The sequence below is a fragment of the Oncorhynchus masou genome, chromosome 6 (genome assembly GCF_036934945.1).
Source record: "Oncorhynchus masou masou isolate Uvic2021 chromosome 6, UVic_Omas_1.1, whole genome shotgun sequence".
Taxonomy (NCBI): domain Eukaryota; kingdom Metazoa; phylum Chordata; class Actinopteri; order Salmoniformes; family Salmonidae; genus Oncorhynchus; species Oncorhynchus masou.
Genome location: NC_088217.1, coordinates 81,139,393 through 81,164,961, shown reverse-complemented (window position 1 = coordinate 81,164,961; position 25,569 = coordinate 81,139,393). Strand labels below are relative to the sequence as shown.

Here is a 25,569-nt window from a genome sequence, read left to right as displayed (position 1 = left end):
TGTCCTGCCACTGCTCTACCTCACTACCAGGCCTGTCTGTTGGTGTGGTGGCTTTTCATGCACCCTGTCACGTCCTGTTGCTGATGTACAACTGTTTCCTGGAATTGTTCTCATGCTTATTGGTGTGGATTTTGTGATTTCAGCTCCTCAACCTAAGTGAGCGGAGGAATGACATCACCAAGCTTAACCACAAGGTATACACACACAAATACACACGCATGAACGCACGCACGCACACACACACGCGCACGCACGCACGCACGCACGCACGCACACACACACACACACACACACACACACACACACACACACACACACACACACACACACACACACACACACACACACACACACACACACACACACACACACACACACACACACACACACACACACACAACTCTCCTAAATGCAATGGTAGTGGTGGAAGTTTTGATATGTGATAGTGGTCTGTGTGGCCCCCTGTAGGTGCTGGAGTTTGGCTGGCCAGACCATTATGCTCCTGCCCTGGATAAGATATGCAGCATGTGCAAGGCCATGGACACCTGGCTCAACGCTGACCAACACAATGTAGTGGTGCTTCACAACAAGGTAGGTGGTCGGACACATCACTCCAGGGAAGGGAGAAAGGAAGGAAGGAAGGATACATAGTCAGGGTATTGGAACAGGGTCCCGTGGTCTTACAGATCACTGATCACTCCAGGGAAGGGAGGAAGGGGGTATTGGAACAGGGTCCCGTAGGAAGGAAGGAAGGAAGGATACATAGTCAGGGTATTGGAACAGGGTCCCGTAGTCTTACAGATCACTGATCACTCCAGGGAAGGGAGGAAGGAAGGAGTCAGGAAGGTCTTATACATAGTCAGGGTATTGGAACAGGGTCCCGTGGTCTTACAGATCACTGATCACTCCAGGGAAGGGAGGAAGGAAGGAAGGATACATAGTCAGGGTATTGGAACAGGGTCCCGTGGTCTTACAGATCACTGATCACTCCAGGGAAGGGAGGAAGGAAGGAAGGAAGGATACATAGTCAGGGTATTGGAACAGGGTCCCGTGGTCTTACAGATCACTGATCACTCCAGGGAAGGGAGGAAGGAAGGATACATAGTCAGGGTATTGGAACAGGGTCCCGTGGTCTTACAGATCACTGATCACTCCAGGGAAGGGAGGAAGGAAGGATACATAGTCAGGGTATTGGAACAGGGTCCCGTGGTCTTACAGATCACTGATCACTCCAGGGAAGGGAGGAAGGAAGGAAGGAAGGATACATAGTCAGGGTATTGGAACAGGGTCCCGTGGTCTTACAGATCACTGATCACTCCAGGGAAGGGAGGAAGGAAGGAAGGAAGGATACATAGTCAGGGTATTGGAACAGGGTCCCGTGGTCTTACAGATCACTGATCACTCCAGGGAAGGGAGGAAGGAAGGAAGGATACATAGTCAGGGTATTGGAACAGGGTCCCGTGGTCTTACAGATCACTGATCACTCCAGGGAAGGGAGGAAGGAAGGATACATAGTCAGGGTATTGGAACAGGGTCCCGTGGTCTTACAGATCACTGATCACTCCAGGGAAGGGAGGAAGGAAGGAAGAAGGATACATAGTCAGGGTATTGGAACAGGGTCCCGTGGTCTTACAGATCACTGATCACTCCAGGGAAGGGAGGAAGGAAGGATACATAGTCAGGGTATTGGAACAGGGTCCCGTGGTCTTACAGATCACTGATCACTCCAGGGAAGGGAGGAAGGAAGGGTTTCTTCCCGGGAGTGTTACAGTATGCTGTGGTCCACTGTGTTAAGGACAGTAGAGGGTGCTCTCTGTTTGAAGAGTGTGAAAGGAGACAGCCAGGCCCCAGGGAGAAAGTCCCCTATGAATACTCTACTCTGTATGTCCTCCATCCTCATTGGTAAGGAGGTAAAACACCAAACTGTCTCCCTGTACCTCATTGGACAAAGTGGGATAATCAAGCTGTCTTGTAGATGGAAGACAAGTCCTCCACATTCTAGTATTGCTGGTAAAACATTTAAATGGTTCTCAACTGCAGACTGTTAGACTGAAGCCGTATTTCACAAAGAAATCCAGTGAACATGAGAGTCATTTGATTCTAATAGAGGCTGTTGCTGCTGCTGCCTGTGTTTTGGCAGCACATCCTCCTCCCCCAACCTCTCAGGCCCAATGATTCATCATACAACTTGTCATGAATGATCCAATGTCAACAACAGTAACTCCCCAAAAAATGACTTTAAAAACTTCATCTAAGTCGCTATCAATCAGTGTTAAAGACTTTGAGTCAATGTAGCTGAATAGTGAGTAGTAACTTGATAAGTCTGTGGGGGAACATTTTATTCAATATGTACAACAAGTGGTAGCAAACAGAGCATCCCCATGGTTACCAACACTTATTTTCCCCCTCGTCCTGAAATTGAAGCTTTTGGTCAAGATGGAAGAACTGCTTCCATTCAGAAACGCCTCATTTGATTCAATGCTATTTGTTATCGCCCCAGTCAGAAATGTTCCACTTGCTGTTTCAGAGTTGAGGTCAAAGGTTTCTCCGGTAGTGGTGCATTTATATCTTCAGTTGAATTTGACCACAAACAATGTCATTGTGATAAATGGAACCAGGCAGTTTGATCACATTCCATCTGTGACAGTTTGGCTTGAAAATAGCCTGGTCACTCAAATCTAACTCACCGTTCAGCACTTACATGTCTACACTGCAGGTACAAACATTATTCAGCTTTCAAGTGTGTAACTAAAAATAGCCTTGTATTCTTTCTCAAAATTAGTCAGTATATCCAGGTACCAGAGACTTCTGACTCCCCCAATCTGACCTCTGTACCCTCTCTCCCCACATGTCAACATATCAGTCCAGACTTCTGACTGCAGACAAACTGACCTCATGTACCCTGTTTGTTATTAGTCAACATATCAGCCAGTATATCTCCCTCTCTCCCCCTGTTTGTTATTAGTCAACATATCTCCCCCTATTCTCTCTCTCCCTCTCCCTCCCCCTCTCTCCCCTTCTCTCTCTCTCTTTCTGCAGGGGAACCGTGGGAGGACAGGAGTGGTGGTGGCTGCCTACATGCATTACAGCAACATATCAGCCAGGTACCAGAGACTTCTGACTGCAGACAAACTGACCTCATGTACCCTGTTTGTTATTAGTCAACATATCAGCCAGGTACCAGAGACTTCTGACTGCAGACAAACTGACCTCATGTACCCTGTTTGTTATTAGTCAACATATCAGCCAGGTACCAGAGACTTCTGACTGCAGACAAACTGACCTCATGTTTGTTACCCTGTTTGTTATTAGTCAACATATCAGCCAGGTACCAGAGACTTCTGACTGCAGACAAACTGACCTCATGTACCCTGTTTGTTATTAGTCAACATATCAGCCAGGTACCAGAGACTTCTGACTGCAGACAAACTGACCTCATGTTTGTTATTAGTCAACATATCAGCCAGGTACCAGAGACTTCTGACTGCAGACAAACTGACCTCATGTACCCTGTTTGTTATTAGTCAACATATCAGCCAGGTAGTCAACATATCAGCCAGGTACCAGAGACTTCTGACTGCAGACAAACTGACCTCATGTACCCTGTTTGTTATTAGTCAACATATCAGCCAGGTACCAGAGACTTCTGACTGCAGACAAACTGACCTCATGTACCCTGTTTGTTATTAGTCAACATATCAGCCAGGTACCAGAGACTTCTGACTGCAGACAAACTGACCTCATGTACCCTGTTTGTTATTAGTCAACATATCAGCCAGGTACCAGAGACTTCTGACTGCAGACAAACTGACCTCATGTACCCTGTTTGTTATTAGTCAACATGGAACAATGTATTCATTCAATATCACCACCCTGTTGAAGTGCCGTACATCCTTAAAGTTCCCAGATATTTCCAGCTGAAGACAAACAGACATTTGTCCATTCTATACATGTCATTTTAGATGTCTATCAGTGTTGGGGTCAATTTGAATCGAAGGCAGTCAATTCAGAAAGTAAGCTGACATTTTAATTCAGTAATTCAAAAAAAGGCCATCTATTTTAATTGACTTCTCAATAAGCTAAAAAGGAGAAGCAATATATGTCAAAAGCTTTTTCCATTTTGGGATTTTAAATTCAAATCCCTTCCTGAATTGACCAACTTCCATTAGAATTCACCCCAACCCTGATTTCAATGGCTTCACCCCTTGAGATGTCGGTCAAGTCATGGACAAAACCATGGGGTGATGTCAGGACAAGCACGTAGATCTGTAACAGATAGATAGGCCAAAGGGAATCGAGATCGGGCCTCAAATTAAACACTGATGTGGTTGTTATGCCAAAACATTCTGTTCAGGCTCTGGTGTATTTTTGGTCAATAAACAGGAACATTTACATATGTCATATCCTGTAAAGATAAGAAAGGTCAAATCACACTTGTTTCTTTGATACCCGAGATAGAACTATCTTGCTTAATGCTTGAGAGTCATTGACATTCTAGAAGAGTAAACAGTAAACAAACGTTACATGTTACAGATGTAGGATCTTTATTTGAGCCAGTTTGCTACAGCAGGAAAATAATCCTGCAGCAACAGGACATGTGAATTATTATGTGGATTATAATTCATGGACATTTTTGAACTTCAGAATGCTTTTTAACCTCAAATACACTTCAGGAAAGTTTTCCTGCAACAGGGTGATCAAATTAAGATCCTACATCTGTACATTGATCAGATAATAATACTGGGATACTGTAGCATTGTGGGGATGGAAAAAGATGAAAAGCTGTAGATTAAGGAAACTTCTTAAGGGACACGGTCAATTAAGGATGTTTTTTAAGGGAGAAGACAACGTAAGGACACTTTTCAGGGTCATTTCAGGGCAAACTTATTGTATAGTACATGGTATGTGTTCAGTGAAGAATAGCTGATCATTACCTTTGTCTCTCCTGTGGTCTTCAGTGCTGACCAGGCACTGGACAGATTCGCCATGAGGCGCTTCTACGAAGACAAAGCACTTCCTGTGGGTCAACCGTCCCAGAGAAGGTCAGTTACCACTTATTACCTCACTTCTTGTTTTTGCACCCTACAACTTCCTATAGGCTGGATGAGTTTGATCCCTTGGTGAGAGCAACCGGCTAGATTCCATTCTTAGAAGGTGTATCCTTCATTCTGCTCATTGAAGAAGTCAACAAGGGTAAAGGGATGGGCGTGACTTCTCAGAGTGGAATCCAGTCAATGGATGACCTGGTATAACTCTCACTGTTTCAAAGGCTATCCTCCTCTCCTCAGTCCCTCGCTCCCAGTGCGTCCCAAACAGGAAATACCTCTGTCTTTTTGTTCCCTTAATCTTCCCAATGAAGCTAATTGACATAATTGAGGAATCATGTTTTTTGGAAAGCTTAACAGCTTTTAGCATTCTCCAGGATTCCACTGAGAGCTGAAAGGTCAAATGGTTTTCAGAGTTCATTCTGACACTACTATCCATCGTTCCTTCCTCCCCTCCTCAGTGATCTGGCATGCTGAACAGGTGGCTTTGTAAGGGAACCCTTAGTGGCGCTTAGAACTGATTTAGGGTCAGATCTCACTAACCCAGTCCTAGCCATAGGTCATTACTGAGTAAATACAAACTGATCCGGGATCCATAGTTTGTGGCAGATAAGGGAAACCCAGGTGTATCCAGCAGGCAACAGCAGCAGTAGCAGCACTAGGCCTCTGACCAGCTGCTGTTTCCTTACTCAGATATAATTATCCCTCAGCCAGTTCCCCGCAGTCTGAACTTATTATGGTCTGGCATGTGTGACATTAACATTGGGAGGGGGGTGGATCTCAGCACTGCTACGCTGCCGTAGAAACGCACCACATAGAGAAACACACTTATGTTCTGAGAGGTATCACTATCAAATCATCATCAACATTCTTGTGAGGAAATTCCACACTAGATTAGAATATAGGTTAGATTCTTGAGTGGAATGTTCTGAGCCAAAATGGCGGATGGTTGTCCAGACTTCATCTCTGTGGCAGCCCAACATATATATATATATATATATATATATATATATATATATATATATATATATATATATATATATCTGTACAGTAGTAACTGTAATATGTCAGAATCTGTGTGGCCGTGTTTTCCGGCGTGACCCCGCTGTTACACAGGGAGCTCCTTACACAACCCAGCTGGTCTGTGATTGCTTCTTGCTCCGACCTAATTTCATTTGGGAGACCGAACCATCTGGCGGCTGCCAGCGGAGCGCGGGGGGAGCAAAGGGGTGGTGGGGAGATGGGCCGACCTCTGGAACAGAAGTCACACTCTGCATGATCATCATTAGTATCATTAACAGGCTGCCTGGCAGGCAGGGCTCACCAACACAACACAACATTCCCCTGCCTGGCAGGCAGAGCTCACCAACACAACACAACATTCTCCTGCCTGGCAGACAGAGCTTCACTGCCTGGCAACACAACACAACACAACATTCCCCTGCCTGGCAAGCAGAGCTCACCAACACAACACAACATTCCCTGCCTGGCAGGCAGAGCTGGCACCAACACAACACAACATTCCCTGCCTGGCAGGCAGAGCTCACCAACACAACACACAACACAACATTCCCCTGCCTGGCAGGCAGAGCTCACCAACACAACACAACATTCCCCTGCCTGGCAGGCAGAGCTCACCAACACAACACAACATTCCCCTGCCTGGCAGGCAGAGCTCACCAACACAACACAACATTCCCCTGCCTGGCAGACAGAGCTCACCAACACAACACAACATTCCCCTGCCTGGCAAGCAGAGCTCACCAACACAACACAACATTCCCCTGCCTGGCAGGCAGAGCTCACCAACACAACACAACATTCCCCTGCCTGGCAGGCAGAGCTCACCAACACAACACAACATTCTCCTGCCTGGCAGACAGAGCTCACCAACACAACATTCCCCTGCCTGGCAAGCAGAGCTCACCAACACAACATTACCCTGCCTGGCAGGCAGAGCTCACCAACACAACACAACATGCCCCTGCCTGGCAGGCAGAGCTCACCAACACAACACAACATTCCCCTGCCTGGCAGGCAGAGCTCACCAACACAACACAACATTCTCCTGCCTGGCAGACAGAGCTCACCAACACAACACAACATTCCCTGCCTGGCAGGCAGAGCTCACCAACACAACATCCTGCCCCAGAGCCACCAACACAACACAACATTCCCCTGCCTGGCAAGCAGAGCTCACCAACACAACACAACATTCCCCTGCCTGGCAGGCAGAGCTCACCAACACAACACAACATTCCCCTGCCTGGCAGGCAGAGCTCACCAACACAACACAACATTCTCCTGCCTGGCAGGCAGAGCTCACCAACACAACACAACATGCCCCTGCCTGGCAGGCAGAGCTCACCAACACAACACAACATTCCCCTGCCTGGCAGGCAGAGCTCACCAACACAACACAACATTCTCCTGCCTGGCAGACAGAGCTCACCAACACAACACAACATTCCCCTGCCTGGCAGGCAGAGCTCACCAACACAACACAACATTCCTGGCAGGCAGAGCTCACCAACACAACACAACATTCCCTGCCTGGCAGGCAGAGCTCACCAACACAACACAACATTCTCCTGCCTGACAGACAGAGCTCACCAACACAACACAACATTCCCCTGCCTGGCAGGCAGAGCTCACCAACACAACACAACATTCCCCTGTCTGGCAGACAGAGCTCACCAACACAACACAACATTCCCCTGCCTGGCAGGCAGAGCTCACCAACACAACACAACATTTCCCTGCCTGGCAGGCAGAGCGGCCTGGTGCTCATACACTCCAATTTACTCTGACATCTCCATAGTGTGCGAAGCCTCCGTGCTTCTACACCTGCATTGCTTGTTGTTTGGGGTTTTAGGCTGGGTTTCTGTACAGCACTTTGAGATATCAGCTGATGTACGAAGGGCTATATAAATACATTTGATTTGATTTGATTTGATAATAGATGGGGCGTGCTTGCTAGTCTTGCTTGCCAGACTCATGGTGCAAGACTTTGAAGGATTGTCCCTCTGTTTCATGCTGTGACTGTGTTGTGTGGATGTGTGTAGGTATGTGCGTTACTTCAGTGGTCTGCTCTCTGGCCACATCAAGATTAACAACAAGCCTCTGTTCCTGCACCACGTCATCATGCACGGCATCCCCAACTTCGAGTCCAAAGGAGGTGAGTCTGCAACAGGAGAGCATTTATTTCATTATTAGAAATGATTAATGATTCATTTTTTTTTATCTTAAATTTTTCTTCAATGGGATAGACTTTCATTCAATGAGTATAAATAATTGTTTATTTTTGGAATACTTTTTCTTCTTTTCTTCCCTCGCAGGCTGTCGTCCTTTCCTGAAGATTTACCAGGCGATGCAGCCAGTCTACACGTCAGGGATATAGTATGTTTCTTTAGTTTTTGTCTGTTGCATTGTGGGTTGATTTGATTTTCAGGGGGCTTGTTTTCTCTCCTCTCAGATTCTGTCACTCTATCCCTCTTTCTTTCTCTCCCTCTCAGTCCACAGTACTTTCAAGCCTGTCACCCCTTGTTAAGAGATTAGCCCTTGATAATCTGAATCTGTTTGTGTATGTGTGTGTGATAGAGAGAGAGAGGGAGGAGGAAATAGAGAGAGAGGAGCAGAGAGAAAGAGAGAGAGTGGGGAGAGAGAGAAAGAGAGAGAGTCAGTATGTGTGTCAGTGTGTACTGGTGGGGCAGGCAGGCAGATAGATTGTCAGTGACACAGCTCTAGGGTTCTATGTGTACAGGGAGGGATACCGTAACCCCCACCTCACTGACCCACCTTCTCTATCCAGCGTCCTCACGACCAAAACAACACCACACGGAAATGACCCCCCCCACCCCTTGATTTGGAACAAGCTCTTCTTACTTCAGTCATACCTGAACCACTATAAGAAAAACACCCAAAACTGTTTTAAAGTGTTTATAATGGTTTTCATCTGAATTATTTCCACAGTAACGTACAAGGGGACAGTCACACCAGTATCTGCATTACCATTGAACCTGGCCTGCTCCTAAAGGGAGACATTTTGGTAAGAAGGACATATTTTGTCATCAAATGTATGGGTGTTGTGGTTGTACTGTATGTTGTGTTGTGTTGGCCTTAGAGCCATTAGTGGCTTTACAGTAGGTTCATATACTGTAACTGTTGAAGGTTGACCTTTTTCATATTCCACCACAATACATTCCTTGACCACAGGATCCATTTCTCTCTCTCTCTGTGTCTCTCTCATTCTCTCTCTCTCTGTCTCTGTCTCTCTCTCTATGTCTCTCTGTCTCTCTCTCATTCTCTCTCTCTGTGTCTCTCTGTCTCTCTCTCTGTGTCTCTCATTCTCTCTCTCTCTGTCACTCTGTCTCTCTCTCTATGTCTCTCTATGTCTCTCTCTGTCTCTCTCTCTCATTCCCTCTCTCTGTGTCTCTGTCTCTGTCTCTGTCTCTCTCTTTCTCTCATTCCCTCTCTCTGTGTCTCTGTCTCTCAATTCAATTAAATTCAAGGGCTTTATTGGCATGGGAAACATGTGTTAACATTGCCAAAGCAAGTGAGGTAGATAATATATAAAGTGAATATAGAAAGTGAAATAAACAATAAAAATTAACAGTAAACATTACAAATACAGAAGTTTCAAAACAATAAAGACATTACAAATGTCATATTATATATATACAGTGTTTTAACAATGTACAAATGTTTAAAGGACACAAGATAAAATAAATAAGCATAAATATGAGTTGTATTTACAATGGTGTGTGTTCTTCACTGGTTGCCCTTTTCTCGTGGCAACAGGTCACAAATCTTGCTGCTGTGATGGCACACTGTGGAATTTCACCCAGTAGATATGGGAGTTTATCAAAATTGGATTTGTTTTCGAATTCTTTGTGGATCTGTGTAATCTGAGGGAAATATGTCTCTCTAATATGGTCATACATTGGGCAGGAGGTTAGGAAGTGCAGCTCAGTTTCCACCTCATTTTGTGGGCAGTGAGCACATAGCCTGTCTTCTCTTGAGAGCCATGTCTGCCTACAGCGGCCTTTCTCAATAGCAAGGCTATGCTCACTGAGTCTGTACATAGTCAAAGCTTTCCTTAATTTTGGGTCAGTCACAGTGGTCAGGTATTCTGCCGCTGTGTACTCTCTGTGTAGGCCAAATAGCATTCTAGTTTGCTCTGTTTTTTTTGTTAATTCTTTCCAATGTGTCAAGTAAATATCTTTTTGTTTTCTCATGATTTGGTTGGGTCTAATTGTGCTACTGTCCTGGGGTTCTGTAGGGTGTGTTTGTGTTTGTGAACAGAGCCCCAGGATCAGCTTGCTTAGGGGACTCTTCTCCAGGTTCATCTCTCTGTAGATGATGGCTTTGTTATGGAAGGTTTGGGAATCGCTTCCTTTTAGGTGGTTATAGAATTTAACGTCTTTTTTCGGGATTTTGATAATTAGTGGGTATCGGCCTAATTCTGCTCTGCATGCATTATTTGGTGTTCTACGTTGTACACTGAGGATATTTTTGCAGAATTCTGCGTGCAGAGTCTCAATTTGGTGTTTGTCCCATTTTGTGAAGTCTTGGTTGGTGAGCGGACCCCAGACCTCACAACCATAAAGGGCAATGGGCTCTATGACTGATTCAAGTATTTTTAGCCAAATCCTAATTGGTATTTTGAAATGTATGTTCCTTTTGATGGCATAGAATGCCCTTCTTGCCTTGTCTCTTTGATCGTTCACAGCTTCGTGGAAGTTACCTGTGGCGCTGATGTTTAGGCCAAGGTATGTATAGTTTTTTGTGTGCTCTAGGGCAACAGTGTCTAGATGGAATTTGTATTTGTGGTCCTGGTGACTGGACCTTTTTTGGAACACCATAATGTTGGTCTTACTGAGATTTACTGTCAGGGCCCAGGTCTGACAGAATCTGTGCATAAGTTCTAGGTGCTGCTGTAGGCCCTCCTTGGTTGGTGACAGAAGCACCAGATCATCATCATTCTAGTAGGGTGAGGCCGGGTGCTGCAGACTTTTCTAGTGCCCGCGCCAATTCGTTGATATATATGTTGAGGAGGGTGGGGCTTAAGCTGCATCCCTGTCTCACCCCACGACCCTGTGTGAAGAAATGTGTGTGTTTTTTGCCAATTTTAACCGCACACTTGTTGTTTGTGTACATGGATTTTATAATGCCATATGTTTTACCCCCAATACCACTTTCCATCAGTTTGTATAGCAGACTTTGGCTTTGTTTTGGTTTGTTTGGTTGTCAATTAGGGTGTGCAGTGTGAATACATGGTCTGTTGTACGGTAATTTGGTAAAAAGCCAATTTGACATTTGCTCAGTACATTGTTTTCATTGAGGAAATGTACGAGTCTGCTGTTAATGATAATGCAGAGGATTTTCCCAAGGTTACTGTTGACGCATATTCCACGGTAGTTATTGGGGTTAAATTTGTCTCCACTTTTGTGGATTGGGGTGATCAGTCCTTGGTTCCAAATATTGGGGAAGATGCCAGAGCTAAGGATGATGTTAAAGAGTGTTAGTATATTGTCTGTATATTTGATAATTTCATTGAGGATACCATCAACACCACAGGCCTTTTTGGGTTGGAGGGTTTTTATTTTGTCCTGTAACTCATTTAATGTAATTGGAGAATCCAGTGGGTTCTGGTAGTCTTTAATAGTTGATTCTAAGATCTGTATTTGATCATGTATATGTTTTTGCTCTTTATTCTTTGTTATAGAGCCAAAAAGATTGGAGAAGTGGTTTACCCATACATCTCCATTTTGGATAGATAATTCTTTGTGTTGTTGTTTGTTTAGTGTTTTCCAATTTTCCCAGAAGTGGTTAGAGTCTATGGATTCTTCAATTACATTGAGCTGATTTCTGACATGCTGTTCCTTCTTATTCCGTAGTGTATTTCTGTATTGTTTTAGTGATTCACCATAGTGAAGGCGTAGACTCAGGTTTTCCGGGTCTCTATGTTTTTGGTTGGACAGGTTTCTCAATTTCTTTCTTAGATTTTTGCATTCTTCATCAAACCATTTGTCATTGTTGTTAATTTTCTTCGGTTTTCTATTTGAGATTTTTAGATTTGATAGGGAAGCTGAGAGGTCAAATATACTGTTAAGATTTTCTACTGCCAAGTTTACACCTTCACTATTACAGTGGAACGTTTTACCCAGAAAATTGTCTAAAAGGGATTGAATTTGTTGTTGCCTAATTGTTTTTTGGTAGGTTTCCAAACTGCATTCCTTCCATCTATAGCATTTCTTAATGTTACTCAGTTCCTTTGGCTTTGATTCCTCATGATTGAGTATTGCTCTGTTTAAGTTGACAGTGATTTTGCTGTGGTCTGATAGGGGTGTCAGTGGGCTGACTGTGAACGCTCTGAGAGACTCTGGGTTGAGGTCAGTGATAAAGTAGTCTACAGTACTACTGCCAAGAGATGAGCTATATGTGTACCTACCATAGGAGTCCCCTCGAAGCCTACCATTGACTATGTACATACCCAGCGTGCGACAGAGCTGCAGGAGTTGTGACCCGTTTTTGTTGTTGTCATAGTTGTGCCTAGGGGGGCATATGTGGGAGGGAATGCTGTCACCTCCAGGCAGGTGTTTGTCCCCCTGTGTGCTGAGGGTGTCAGGTTCTTGTCCGGTTCTGGCATTTAGGTCCCCACAGACTAGTACATGACCCTGGGCCTGGAAATGATTGATTTCCCCCCCTCTCTCTCATTCCCTCTCTCTGTGTCTCTCTCTCTCTCTCTCTCTCTCTCTCATTCCCTCTCTCTGTGTCTCTGTCTCTCTCTCTCTCTCTCATTCCCTCTCTCTGTGTCTCTGTCTCTCTCTCTCTCATTCCCTCTCTCTGTGTCTCTCTCTGTGTCTCTCTCTCTCTCTCTCATTCCCTCTCTCTGTGTCTCTGTCTCTCTCTCTCTCTCATTCCCTCTCTCTGTGTCTCTGTCTCTGTCTCTCTCTCTCTCTCTCATTCCCTCTGTGTTTATGTCTCTCTCTGTCTCTCTCAATTCAATTTAAGGGGCTTTATTGACATGGGAAACATATGTTTACATTTCCAAAGCAAGTGAAATAGATAATAAACAAAAGTGAAATAAACAATAAAAATGCACAGTAAACATTACTCTCACAAAAGTTCCAAAAGAATAAAGACATTTCAAATATCATATTATGTATATATACCGTGTTGTAATGATGTGCAAATAATTTAAGTACAAAAGGGAAAATAAATAAGCATAAATAAGGATTGTATTTACAATGGTGTTTGTTCTTCACTGGTTGCCCTTTTCCTGTGGCAACAGGTCACAAATCTTGCTGCTGTGATGCACACTGTGGTATTTCACCCAGTAGATATGGGAGTTTATCAAGATTAGATTTGTTTTCAAATTCTTTGTGGATCTGTGTAATCTGAGGGAAATATGTGTCTCTAATATGGTCATACATTTGGCAGGAGGTAAGGAAGTGCAGCTCAGTTTCCACCCCATTTTGTGGGCAGTGTGCACATAGCCTGTCTTCTCTTGAGAGCCAGATCTGACTTCGGCATCCTTTCTCAATAGCAAGGCTATGCTCACTGAGTCTGTACATATGCAAAGTGTTCCTTCATTTTGGGTCAGTCACAGTGGTCAGGTATTCTGCCACTGTGTACTCTCTGTTTACGGCCAAATACCTTCTAGTTTGCTCAGTTGTTTTGTATATTCTTCCAATGTGTCAAGTAATTATGTTTTTGTTTTCTCATGATTTGGTTGGCATTGTGTTAATTGTGTTGCTGTCCTGGGGCTCTGTGGCATCTGTTTGTGTTCTTGAACAGAGTCCCAGGACCAGCTTGCTTAGGGGGGACTCTTCTCCAGGTTCAGTTCTCTGTAGGTGATGGCTTTGTTATGGAAGGTTTGGGAATCACTTCCTTTTAGGTGGTTGTAGAATTTAACAGCTCTTTTCTGGATTTTGATTGTTAGAAGGTATCTGCCTAATTGGGCTCCTGGGTGGCACAGCGGTCTAAGGCACTGCATCTCAGTGCTTGATGCGTCACTACAGACACCCCGGTTCAAATCCAGACAGTATTGTATCACAACTGGCTGTGATTGGGAGTCCCATAGGGCGCAGCATAATTGGTCCGGCGTCATCCGGGTTTGGCCAGTGTAGGCCGTCATTGTAAGTAAGATTTGTTCTTAACTGAATAGCCTAGTTAAATAAATACAAAGATTCTGCTGTGCATGCATTATTTGGTGTTGTTCACCGAGAATATGCCTAGAAGGTCAGCATTCCGGAGTCACCTCTTCACTGTTGACGCTGAGACTGGTGTTTTGCGGGTACTATTTAATGAAGCTGCTAGTTGAGGATTTGTGAGGCATCTGTTTCTCAAACTAGACACTCTAATGTACTTGTCCGCTTGCTCAGTTGTTCACCGGGGCCTCCCACTCCCTCTATTCTGGTTAGGGCCAGTTTGCACTGTTCTGTGAAGGAAATAGTACACAGCTTTGTATGAGATCTTCAGTTTCTTGGCAATTTCTCGCATGGAATAGCCTTCATTTCTCAGAACAAGAATAGACTGACGAGTTTCAGAAGAAAGTTCTTTGTTTCTGGCCATTTTGAGTCTGTAATTGAACCCACAAATGCTGATGCTCCAGATACTCAACTAGTCTAAAGAAGGCCAGTTTTATTGCTTCTTTCATCAGCACAAAAGTTTTCAGCTGTGCTAACATAATTGCAACAGGGTTTTCTAATGATCAATTAGACTTTTAAAATTATAACACAATGTGCAATTAGAACACAGGAGTGATGGTTGCTGATAATGGGCCTCAGTAGGTCTATGAAGATATTCCATAATAAATCAGCCGATTGCAGCTACAATAGTCATTTACAACATTAACAATGTCTACACTGTATTTCTGATAAATGTGGTGTTATTTTAATGGACCAAAAATGTGCTTTTCTTTCAAAAAACAAGGACATTTCTAAGTGACCCCAAACTTTTGAACGGTAGTGTATATGCTTCTGTTGTTTGTTCTTTGTTATAGAGCCAAAAAGATTGGCGAAGTGGTTTATCCATGTATCTCAGTTTTGGATAGATAATTCTTTGTGATTGTTGTTTGTTTGAGTTTTCTAATTTTCCCAGAAGTGGTTCGATTCTATGTTTTTGGTTGGATAGGTTTCTCAATTTCTTTCTTAGGTTTTTGCCTTCTTCATCAAATCATTTGTCATTGTTGTTAATTTTCTTTGGTTGTCAGCTTGACATTTTTTGATTTGATAGGGAAGCTGAGCGGTCAAATATACTGTTTAAGTTTTCTACTGCCAAGTTTACACATTCACTATTATAGTGAAACATTTGTTCCAGGAAATTCTCTCTCTCTCTCTCCCTCTCTCTCTCTCTCTCTCTCTCCCCCTCTCTCTCTCTCTCTCTCTCTCTCTCTCTCTCTTTGTGTCTCTCTTTGTCTCTCTCTTTGTCTCTCTCTTTGCCTCTCTCTCTTTTTCTCTCTCTTTCCCAGCTCTCTCTCTCTCTCTCTCTCTCTCTCTCTCTCTCTGTAATGTTATCTTGCCCTCCTGTTCACTAGAGTTCTATTAGGGAAGAATGTGTCCTTGTTCCACCACACCAGACCACGCCAGACCAGACCAGACCAGACCACACCAGACGTGCCTCCCCATCAGAACATGCCTCCATTGTACTGACCATGTTCTGTTCTGGTGGGGATCCATGGTCTGATCTCTAGGACCAGCAGGGTTTAGACCATGAGTTTGGCAATCTGGACTGTTTCCCTCGTCTGGTTTGACTGTAGCAAAAGTCCTTGTCTTGATGTCCGGTTATATGCTTACTCTCTCCTCCTCCTCCTCCTCCTCCTCCTCCTCCTCCTCCTCCTCCTCCTCCTCCTCCTCCTCCTCCTCCTCCTCCTCCTCCTCCTCCTCCTCCAGTTGAAGTGTTACCACAAGCGTTTCCGGAGCCCCATTAGGGATGTGATATTCAGAGTGCAGTTCCACACCTGTGCCATCCACGACCTGGGAGTGGTCTTCGGGAAGAATGAACTGGATCAGACATTTAAAGGTGTGTGTATGTGTGTGTGGGTGACTGTGTGTGTGTATGTGTGGGTAGTGACTGTGGGTGTGTGTATGTATGGGCGTGTATGTGTGGGTGACTGTGTGTGTGTGTATGTGTGCGTGGGTCAAATCAAATCAAATTGTATTTGTCACATACACATGGTTAGCAAATGTTAATGCGAGTGTAGCGAAATGCTTGTGCTTCTAGTTCCGACAATGCAGTAATAACCAACGAGTAATCTAGCCTAACAATTCCACAAATACTACCTTATACACACAAGTGTAAAGGGATAAAGAATATGTACATAAAGATATATGAATGAGTGATGGTACAGAACGGCATAGGCAAGATGCAGTAGATGGTATCAAGTACAGTATATACATATGAGATGAGTAATGTAGGGAATGTAAACATAAAGTGGCATAGTTTAAAGTGGCTAGTGATACATGTATTACATAAAGATAGCAAGATGCAGTAGTACAGTATGTACATATGAGATGAGTAATGTAGGGTATGTAAACATTATATTAAGTGGCATTGTTTAAAGTGATTAAAGTGTTTGTATGTGTGGGTGACTGTGTGTGTGTGTATGTGTGCGGGGGTGACTGTGTGTGTGTATGTGTGGGTGACTGTGTGTGTGTGTGTGTATTTGTGCGTGGGTGACTGTGTGTGTGTATGTGTGGATGACTGTGTGTGTGTGTGTGTGTGTGTATGTGTGGGTGACTGTGTGTGTGTATGTGTGGGTGACTGTGTGTGTGTATGTGTGTGTGGGTGACTGTGTGTGTGTGTGGGTGACTGTGTGTGGGTATGTGTGCGGGGGTGACTGTGTATGTGTGTGTGTGTGGGTGACTGTGTGTGTATGTGTGTGTGGGTGACTGTGTGTGTGTATGTATGCGGGGGTGACTGCGTGTGTGTATGTGTGCAGGGCTGACTGTGTGTGTGTATGTTTGCGGGGGTGGCTGTGTGTGTGTATGTGTGTGGGGGTGGCTGTGTGTGTGTATGTGTGGGTGACTGTGTGTGTGTGTATGTGTGTATGTGTGGGTGACTGTGTGTGTGTGTGTGTGTGTGTGTGTGTGTGTGTGTGTGTGTGTGTGTGTGTGTGTATGTGTGCGGGGGTGACTGTGTGTGTGTGTATGTGTGCATGGGTGACTGTGTGTGTGTGTATGTGTGCGCGGGTGACTGTGTGTGTGTATGTGTGCGTGGGTGACTGTGTGTGTGTGTATGTGTGCGTGGGTGACTGTGTGTGTATGTGTGGGTGACTGTGTGTGTGTGTATGTGTGCGGGGGTGACTGTGTGTGCGGGGGTGACTGTGTGTGTGTGTATGTGTGCGGGGGTGACTGTGTGTGTGTATGTGTACGGGGGTGACTGTGTGTGTGTGTATGTGTGGGTGACTGTGTGTGTGTATGTGTGCGTGGGTGACTGTGTGTGTGTGTATGTGTGCGTGGGTGACTGTGTGTGTGTGTATGTGTGGGTGACTGTGTGTGTGTATGTGTGGGTGACTCTGTGTGTGTGTATGTGTGCATGGGTGACTGTGTGTGTGTGCATGTGTGCGTGGGTGACTGTGTGTGTGTGTATTTGTGTGTGGGTGACTGTGTGTGTGTATGTGTGGGTGACTGTGTGTGTGTATGTGTGGGTGACTGTGTGTGTGTGTATGTGTGCGGGGGTGACTGTGTGTGTATGTGTGGGTGACTGTGTGTGTGTGTGTATTTGTGCGTGGGTGACTGTGTGTGTGTGTATGTGTGCGGAGGTGACTGTGTGGGTGTATGTGTGGGTGACTGCGTGTGTGTATGTGTGCGGGGGTGACTGTGTGTGTATATGTGTGCGAGGGTGACTGTGTGTGTATGTGTGGGTGACTGTGTGTGTGTATGTGTGGGTGACTGTGTGTGTATATGTGTGCGGGGGTGACTGTGTGTATATGTGTGCGGGGGTGACTGTGTGTGTGGGTGACTGTGTGTGTGTGTGTCTTTGTAGCACGGCGTACACATGTTCGTGTGTGTATGTACCTATGTGGCCTCTCCCAAAAAATGTAAATTGATTGTTGTTTAATGTGTGTGTGCACGTGTGTACATGTGTTTGTTGAAGTGCGTACACATGTTCGCACGTGTACTGTATTACCTGGCCTCGGTAAAAATGTGAAATTGATTGTCGTTTAATGTGTGTCACTACACAGATGAGAGATTTCCAGAATATGGGAAAGTGGAATTTGTCTTCTCCTTCGGACCTGAGAAAATCAAAGGTACAGGTAATCAGTGTATTTCAAGTTGAATGCTTCAATGCATGCTACATGTAATAATGTATACACAAACTATAGTTAGTACCATAAGTTAATGCAGCACAGCATGGATTGGTGTTAATTGATTGTGTGTTGTCAGCATAGTTAACTGCATGTGGCTATGCAGAAAGTACATGTTATATTGTATTTCTGTTATGGACATTAATGGGTTAAAGACTGCATTACCCAGCTAGGTTTGTGTCTCTCAGGAATGGGCCACCTTGAGAATGGCCCACAAGTGTCGGTGGACTACAATACCCAAGACCCCCTCATCCGCTGGGACTCCTACGAGAACTTCAACAGGGGCTGCGAGGATACAGGAGATGGTGAGCACCAAGACCACAGACACACACACACACACACACACACACACGCACACACACGCACACACACACGCACACACACACACACACACACACACACACACCCCCCCCTCCTCTTCACAGTCTAGAAGAAACCAAAGGGTGTTGGCTGACCTCCAGTTGGCTGGCAGTATACCTCAACAGCAGAACGGTGTGATAATTGGACAATTTCATTTTCATGAATAGTAATGAATGCCTCCTTGCGGCAGTAGATCCATGAGAGCCATCTAGAGCCATATCACACTGTACAGTTAGGGACTTTCTGGTGCTACTGTGTGATGCAACCCTTGATTAGTTGTGCACAGTTCTCTCCTTGGCCAGCAGGTGTTCCTATATAGCCCTTGGTGTTTGGTAAATTATGGTGATAATGAGAGGCCACAGCATTAAGGAACATGGCACTTCCACTGGTACTTCCACTGGTACTTCCACTGGCATTCTACTGGTACTTCCACTGGTACTTCCACTGGCATTCTACTGGTACTTCCACTGGCATTCTACTGGTACTTCCACTGGTACTTCCACTGGCATTCTACTGGTACTTCCACTGGTACTTCCACCAGCATTCTACTGGTACTTCCACTGGCATTCTACTGTTACTTCCACTGGCATTCTACTGGTACTTCCACTGGCATTCTACTGGTACTTCCACTGGTACTTCCACTGGCATTCTACTGGTAGTTCCACTGGTATTTCCACTGGCATTCTACTGGTACTTCCACTGGTATTTCCACTGGCATTCTACTGATACTTCCACTGGTACTTCCACTGGCATTCCACTGGTACTTCCACTGATACTTCCACTGGCATTCTACTGGTACTTCCACTGGCATTCTACTGGTACTTCCACTGGTATTTCCACTGGCATTCTACTGGTACTTCCACTGGTACTTCCACCAGCATTCTACTGGTACTTCCACTGGCATTCTACTGTTACTTCCACTGGCATTCTACTGGTACTTCCACTGGCATTCTACTGGTACTTCCACTGGTACTTCCACTGGCATTCTACTGGTAGTTCCACTGGTATTTCCACTGGCATTCTACTGGTACTTCCACTGGTATTTCCACTGGCATTCTACTGATACTTCCACTGGTACTTCCACTGGCATTCCACTGGTACTTCCACTGATACTTCCACTGGCATTCCACTGGTACTTCCACTGGCATTCTACTGGTACTTCCACTGGTATTTCCACTGGCATTCTACTGGTACTTCCACTGGTATTTCCACTGGCATTCTAATGATACTTCCACTGGTACTTCCACTGGCATTCCACTGGTACTTCCACTGATACTTCCACTGGCATTCTACTGGTACTTCCACTGGTACTTCCACTGGCATTCTACTGGTACTTCCACTGGCATTCTACTGGTACTTCCACTGGCATTCTACTGGTACTTCCACTGGCATTCTACTGGTACTTCCACTGGTACTTCCACTGGCATTCCACTGGTACTTCCACTGATACTTCCACTGGCATTCTACTGGTACTTCCACTGGTACTTCCACTGGCATTCTACTGGTACTTCCACTGGCATTCTACTGGTACTTCCACTGGCATTCTACTGGTACTTCCACTGGCATTCTACTGGTACTTCCACTGGTACTTCCACCGGCATTCTACTGGTACTTCCACTGGCATTCTACTGGTACTTCCACTGGTACTTCCACCGGCATTCTACTGGTACTTCCACTGGCATTCTACTGGTACTTCCACTGGTACTTCCACTGGCATTCTACTGGTACTTCCACTGGCATTCTACTGATACTTCCACTAGCATTCTACTGGTTCTTCCACTGGCATTCTACTGGTACTTCCACTGGCATTCTACTGGTACTTCCACTGGCATTCTACTGGTACTTCCACTGGTACTTCCACTGGTACTTCCACTGGCATTCTACTGGTACTTCCACTGGTACTTCCACCAGCATTCTACTGGTACTTCCACTGGCATTCTACTGTTACTTCCACTGGCATTCTACTGGTACTTCCACTGGCATTCTACTGGTACTTCCACTGGTATTTACACTGGCATTCTACTGGTACTTCCACTGGTATTTCCACTGGCATTCTACTGATACTTCCACTGGTACTTCCACTGGCATTCCACTGGTACTTCCACTGATACTTCCACTGGCATTCTACTGGTACTTCCACTGGTACTTCCACTGGCATTCTACTGGTACTTCCACTGGCATTCTACTGTTACTTCCACTGGTACTTCCACCGGCATTCTACTGGTACTTCCACTGGTACTTCCACTGGCATTCTACTGGTACTTCCACTGGTACTTCCACTGGCATTCTACTGGTACTTCCACTGGTATTTCCACTGGCATTCTACTGATACTTCCCCTGGTACTTCCACTGGCATTCCACTGGTACTTCCACTGGCATTCCACTGGTACTTCCACTGGTACTTCCACTGGCATTCTACTGGTACTTCCACTGGTACTTCCACTGGCATTCTACTGGTACTTCCACTGGCATTCTACTGGTACTTCCACTGGCATTCTACTGGTACTTCCACTGGTACTTCCACTGTCATTCTACTGGTACTTCCACTGGCATTCTACTGGTACTTCCACTGGTATTTCCACTGGCATTCTACTGGTACTTCCACTGGTACTTCCACTGGCATTCTACTGGTACTTCCACTGGTACTTCCACTGGCATTCCACTGGTACTTCCACTGGTACTTCCACTGGCATTCCACTGCACCACCTTTCTCCACATCTAAAAGTAAGAGCATACAGCTTCCTCAGCCGTTCGGACATTTTGATTTTTTCACATATTCCTATTCACTTTTGTCTGTTTAATCATGGCCAATCTAGTGACTACCTTGCCCTACCCCTCTTGCCTCCTCTTGTTCTCATCATTTCCCCCTATCTCCCCCTTCCCTCTCCCCCCCATCTTAGCTGCAGGAGCAGACCCCATTCCCCCCCTCCACCCCACACACACACACCTGTCATTCACTCCTTTAAATAGCTGCTGCAGAAATAGGTGATAGTTAGTCGCTCTGCTGGTAACCCGAACCCCTGCACTCCCACCACCACCCCCCACCCAGCACACAGTGTGGGTGTGCAAGGGGCTAGGGCTGGGGGTGGGGGTCAGGAGATGACGGGACCCCACACCAAACTCCTGCTCACCTCCTCTCACCTCTACTCCCCTTCCTCCTCCACCTCCTCCACCTTACCCCTCTGCTTCTGCAGTCCCACCGCCCCATTCCATAGCCCTCACTGGGGCTGTCATCATTCATCATGGTCCCTATTGATTAGTATTGTGGACGGGACAAGACAATGAATACAGTGAGGGCAGTGGGCACCCTATCTTATGCCACCCATATGCCCCAAGTGGAGAGAGAGAGGACGCAGTTGCACCATAGCACAGGCCGTGGCAAGTAGCCATCATGTCAAGCTAGGCCCTCGGAAGCCATTTTGGTGCAGCGGTAATACACTCCAACATGCTCTATGGCTTGAATAGAAACCACTGTATTATATCATATTCAACTCTCTGGAGAGCTCTTGTGGTAATTGCTATGTAAAGAAGGTCATTGGGAAATGCTGGTGTTGGCAGTTTGATCCTAATTGAATGGACTAGATGTTTGGTTCTGGTTGGCTCAGCAGAAAGCATTCTGCCAGTCCCCTCGCTTAGCTAATTGCAGGCTTTGCAGCCTTAGCTGTTGGATTGGATCTGAAAAATGTGGATTCAGTACATGGTGCTAGAACATTGTGTGACCACCATTCAATTGGTCTTGGGCTGAAAGTGAACCTTTGTGAAAGCTCAAGTGGTTTTATAGGTTGACGGAAGATGTCTGTGTTCCAAGGCTGGGCTTGGGTTTTGAGCTAGGGTTCGTTTGTTTGCTAGCTGCTTTGCTACCCACCTCAATGTTTCTCCGCCAAGGGGTCTACTCTGAAAATACCCTTCCTCTCTCTCTTTCCCTTCCTCTCTTTCCCTCCCTCTCTCAAGGGCTTCAGCTTGGGTTCTGGAGTGAGGGTTCAAGACCGGTCGCTAGCTGCTTGTTGGCCCACCTCAACGTTTCTTCACCAAGGGGTCTGTTCTGAAAACACCGCCCTCTCCCCTCCCTCTCTCTTTCCCTCCCTCTCTCTCTTCCTCCTCTTTTGATCACAGTGTTGCGGTCGACAGATCAGGTGAATGTCGATGAGGGACCAGTTTTTAGGCGCTAGACTAATGGCTAACACGCAGACGGACAAGCTACGCTGTGTAGCCTAGCTTTCATTAGGATCTGGACAAATGGAGGGTTTTCCCATAACTGTCGTGACGCTGTGTGCTCTAGTGGATTCTAGTCACTCAGGTCACCAGGTCATGCAAACTCTGTGAATTACGCCTCCTTCAGTGCACAATATTTACACACATGAAAGTAACCATGATAATCATTATATTTGTTTTTTGAAAAGAACAGAGCGATAGTAAAACTGTGTGGATGTGTGTGTATATGTGTTGCTGTGTGTGTGTGTGTGTGTGTGTGTGTGTGTGTGTGTGTGTGTGTGTGTGTGTGTGTGTGTGTGTGTGTGTGTGTGTGTGTGTGTGTGTGCATGCGTGCGTGCGTGCGTGCGTGCGTGCGTGCGTGTGTGTGTGTATATGTGTTGCTGTGTGTGTGTGTGTGTGTGTGTGTGTGTGTGTGTGTGTGTGTGTGTGTGTGTGTGTGCGTGCGTGCGTGCGTGTGTGTGTGTGTGCGTGCGTGTTGCTGAGTGTTCACTGTGGCAGGAGACAGCAGCAGGCTGTGGTGTGGGCCTTGTTTATGGTTCTCCTCCCATATTTGGATGTGGCACGGCTCCGGGCATGTCTCGAATAGCTGGGTGCTAACAGAGAGAGAGGGAGGGAGGGAGGGAGAGAGAGAGAGAGAGAGAGAGAGAGAGAGAGAGAGAGAGTGGGGGACATGGGGACACAGTGAGTGGAACAGCCTGGCCAGGACTAAAGCCCTTTTTGTTTGCTAACTGTCACCGGAGTTGGAACGAGAGAACGAGGGAAGCAGAGAGTGAAAGAAAGGACCAAATGAAGGGAAGGGTATAGGCTGAGCGGTATTACAGCAGCTGGTGAGTACAGTACAGTAGTCAGGTATAAGGGTTGACTGTGAGGGCTCAGGTGTTGATAGGGCTAATGACATAATTGGTAGGTGTCATATGTTTCTTTTGTGGTTTATAAAGAAGTTGTGTTCAATTCAGTTGAATTGTTCTTTATTGTGTAGTGGTAATGTAGAGGTTGGGAATACCTATGTTTTACATAACCTTTTGTTCCTAGTTATGGAAGTTTGAGTTTAATGTTTGCTTGGGTTATAGTATACTGTAAGTTGGTAGTAAATTCTCAAACTTATTTTTTGACTTTGGATGATTGAATGAGAGGGTCTGTCAGAGCATGATTTTGGAGTGTTTTCTCAGTTGCAGCAGATGCAAGGCTCTCTCTGTATGTCCTTTATTTTGTTTCTATGTCAACATGGTTGTTTACAGTACCCTTTGAATCATTGAGTGAGTAATTTGCGTGTGGAACATTTTATAAATGTGCCGCAATTATGGCACACCACAACTATTAAGCTGCCTGCTCTAACTTCTTTTAAGACCAATTTAACTTGTGAGTTATGAGTTGAGACGCTGAATGAGGGACTTTGACTGGCTTTGCACAATACGTCATGTTGAATCGTCACTGAGGTGTTTCTATGGCCATGTGGAAACAGTTACTTCCTTGGATAGAGTGGAGAGTTTGTTCTGGTTTAATAAGGGGCCTTAGTACCCCTCATAGGAGTGACAGAAGGACTAGTGTAGTTAGAGGTGGCAGTGACAGCACCATGAGACATAGCAGCAGGTTTACAGCCCACCCCTAAGCTCCTCAGAGCCCCCTAGATACTTCAGCTACCACATATCTGACTCAGCTATCTCTATGTCCCTCAATTTCCCCCCATACCTCACCTACCTCTTATCTGCCTTTAGTTATCTCCTGTCTCTGACTGTCCCTCCACACCTCAGCTACCTCATGTCTGACTCAGCTATCTCTATGTCCCTCAATACCTCACCTACCTCTTATCTGCCTTTAGTTATCTCCTGTCTCTGACTGTCCCTCCACACCTCAGCTACCTCATGTCTGACTCAGCTATCTCTATGTCCCTCAATTTCCCCCCATACCTCACCTACCTCTTATCTGCCTTTAGTTATCTCCTGTCTCTGACTGTCCCTCCATACCTCAGCTACCTCATGTCTGACTCAGTTATCTCTCTGTCCCCCAGTGTCATCATCCCTGCCCCTACTTCAACTATGATTGTCCCTCCATACCTCAACTATCCCCTGTCTTTCACTGTCTCCCTCCTACATCTGCTCTCACAGTCTCTCTCTGGCTCCTTGCTACCTCAGCTCTCACAGTCTCTCTCTGGCTCCTTGCTACCTCAGCTCTCACAGTCTCTCTCTGGCTCCTTGCTACCTCAACTATCCCCTGTCTTTCACTGTCTCCCTCCTACATCTGCTCTCACAGTCTCTCTCTGGCTCCTTGCTACCTCAACTATCCCCTGTCTTTCACTGTCTCCCTCCTACATCTGCTCTCACAGTCTCTCTCTGGCTCCTTGCTACCTCAGCTCTCACAGTCTCTCTCTGGCTCCTTGCTACCTCAGCTCTCACAGTCTCTCTCTGGCTCCTTGCTACCTCAACTATCCCCTGTCTTTCACTGTCTCCCTCCTACATCTGCTCTCACAGTCTCTCTCTGGCTCCTTGCTACCTCAACTATCCCCTGTCTTTCACTGTCTCCCTCCTACATCTGCTCTCACAGTCTCTCTCTGGCTCCTTGCTACCTCAGCTCTCACAGTCTCTCTCTGGCTCCTTGCTACCTCAGCTCTCACAGTCTCTCTCTGGCTCCTTGCTACCT

General features: G+C 45.7%; 1 protein-coding gene across 1 annotated transcript in view; it reads left to right on the top strand.

The window, feature by feature from the left end:
• LOC135542784 (tensin-1-like) overlaps window positions 1-25,569 on the top strand; it is a 185,639-nt gene that overhangs the window by 128,293 nt on the left and 31,777 nt on the right. Inside the window, 10 exon segments of the mRNA XM_064969978.1 lie at window positions 144-194; window positions 469-591; window positions 3,040-3,104; window positions 4,959-5,042; window positions 8,111-8,223; window positions 8,384-8,444; window positions 9,018-9,093; window positions 15,944-16,073; window positions 18,238-18,309; window positions 18,549-18,665. Of these exon segments, the coding sequence (XP_064826050.1) occupies window positions 144-194; window positions 469-591; window positions 3,040-3,104; window positions 4,959-5,042; window positions 8,111-8,223; window positions 8,384-8,444; window positions 9,018-9,093; window positions 15,944-16,073; window positions 18,238-18,309; window positions 18,549-18,665 (892 nt within the window).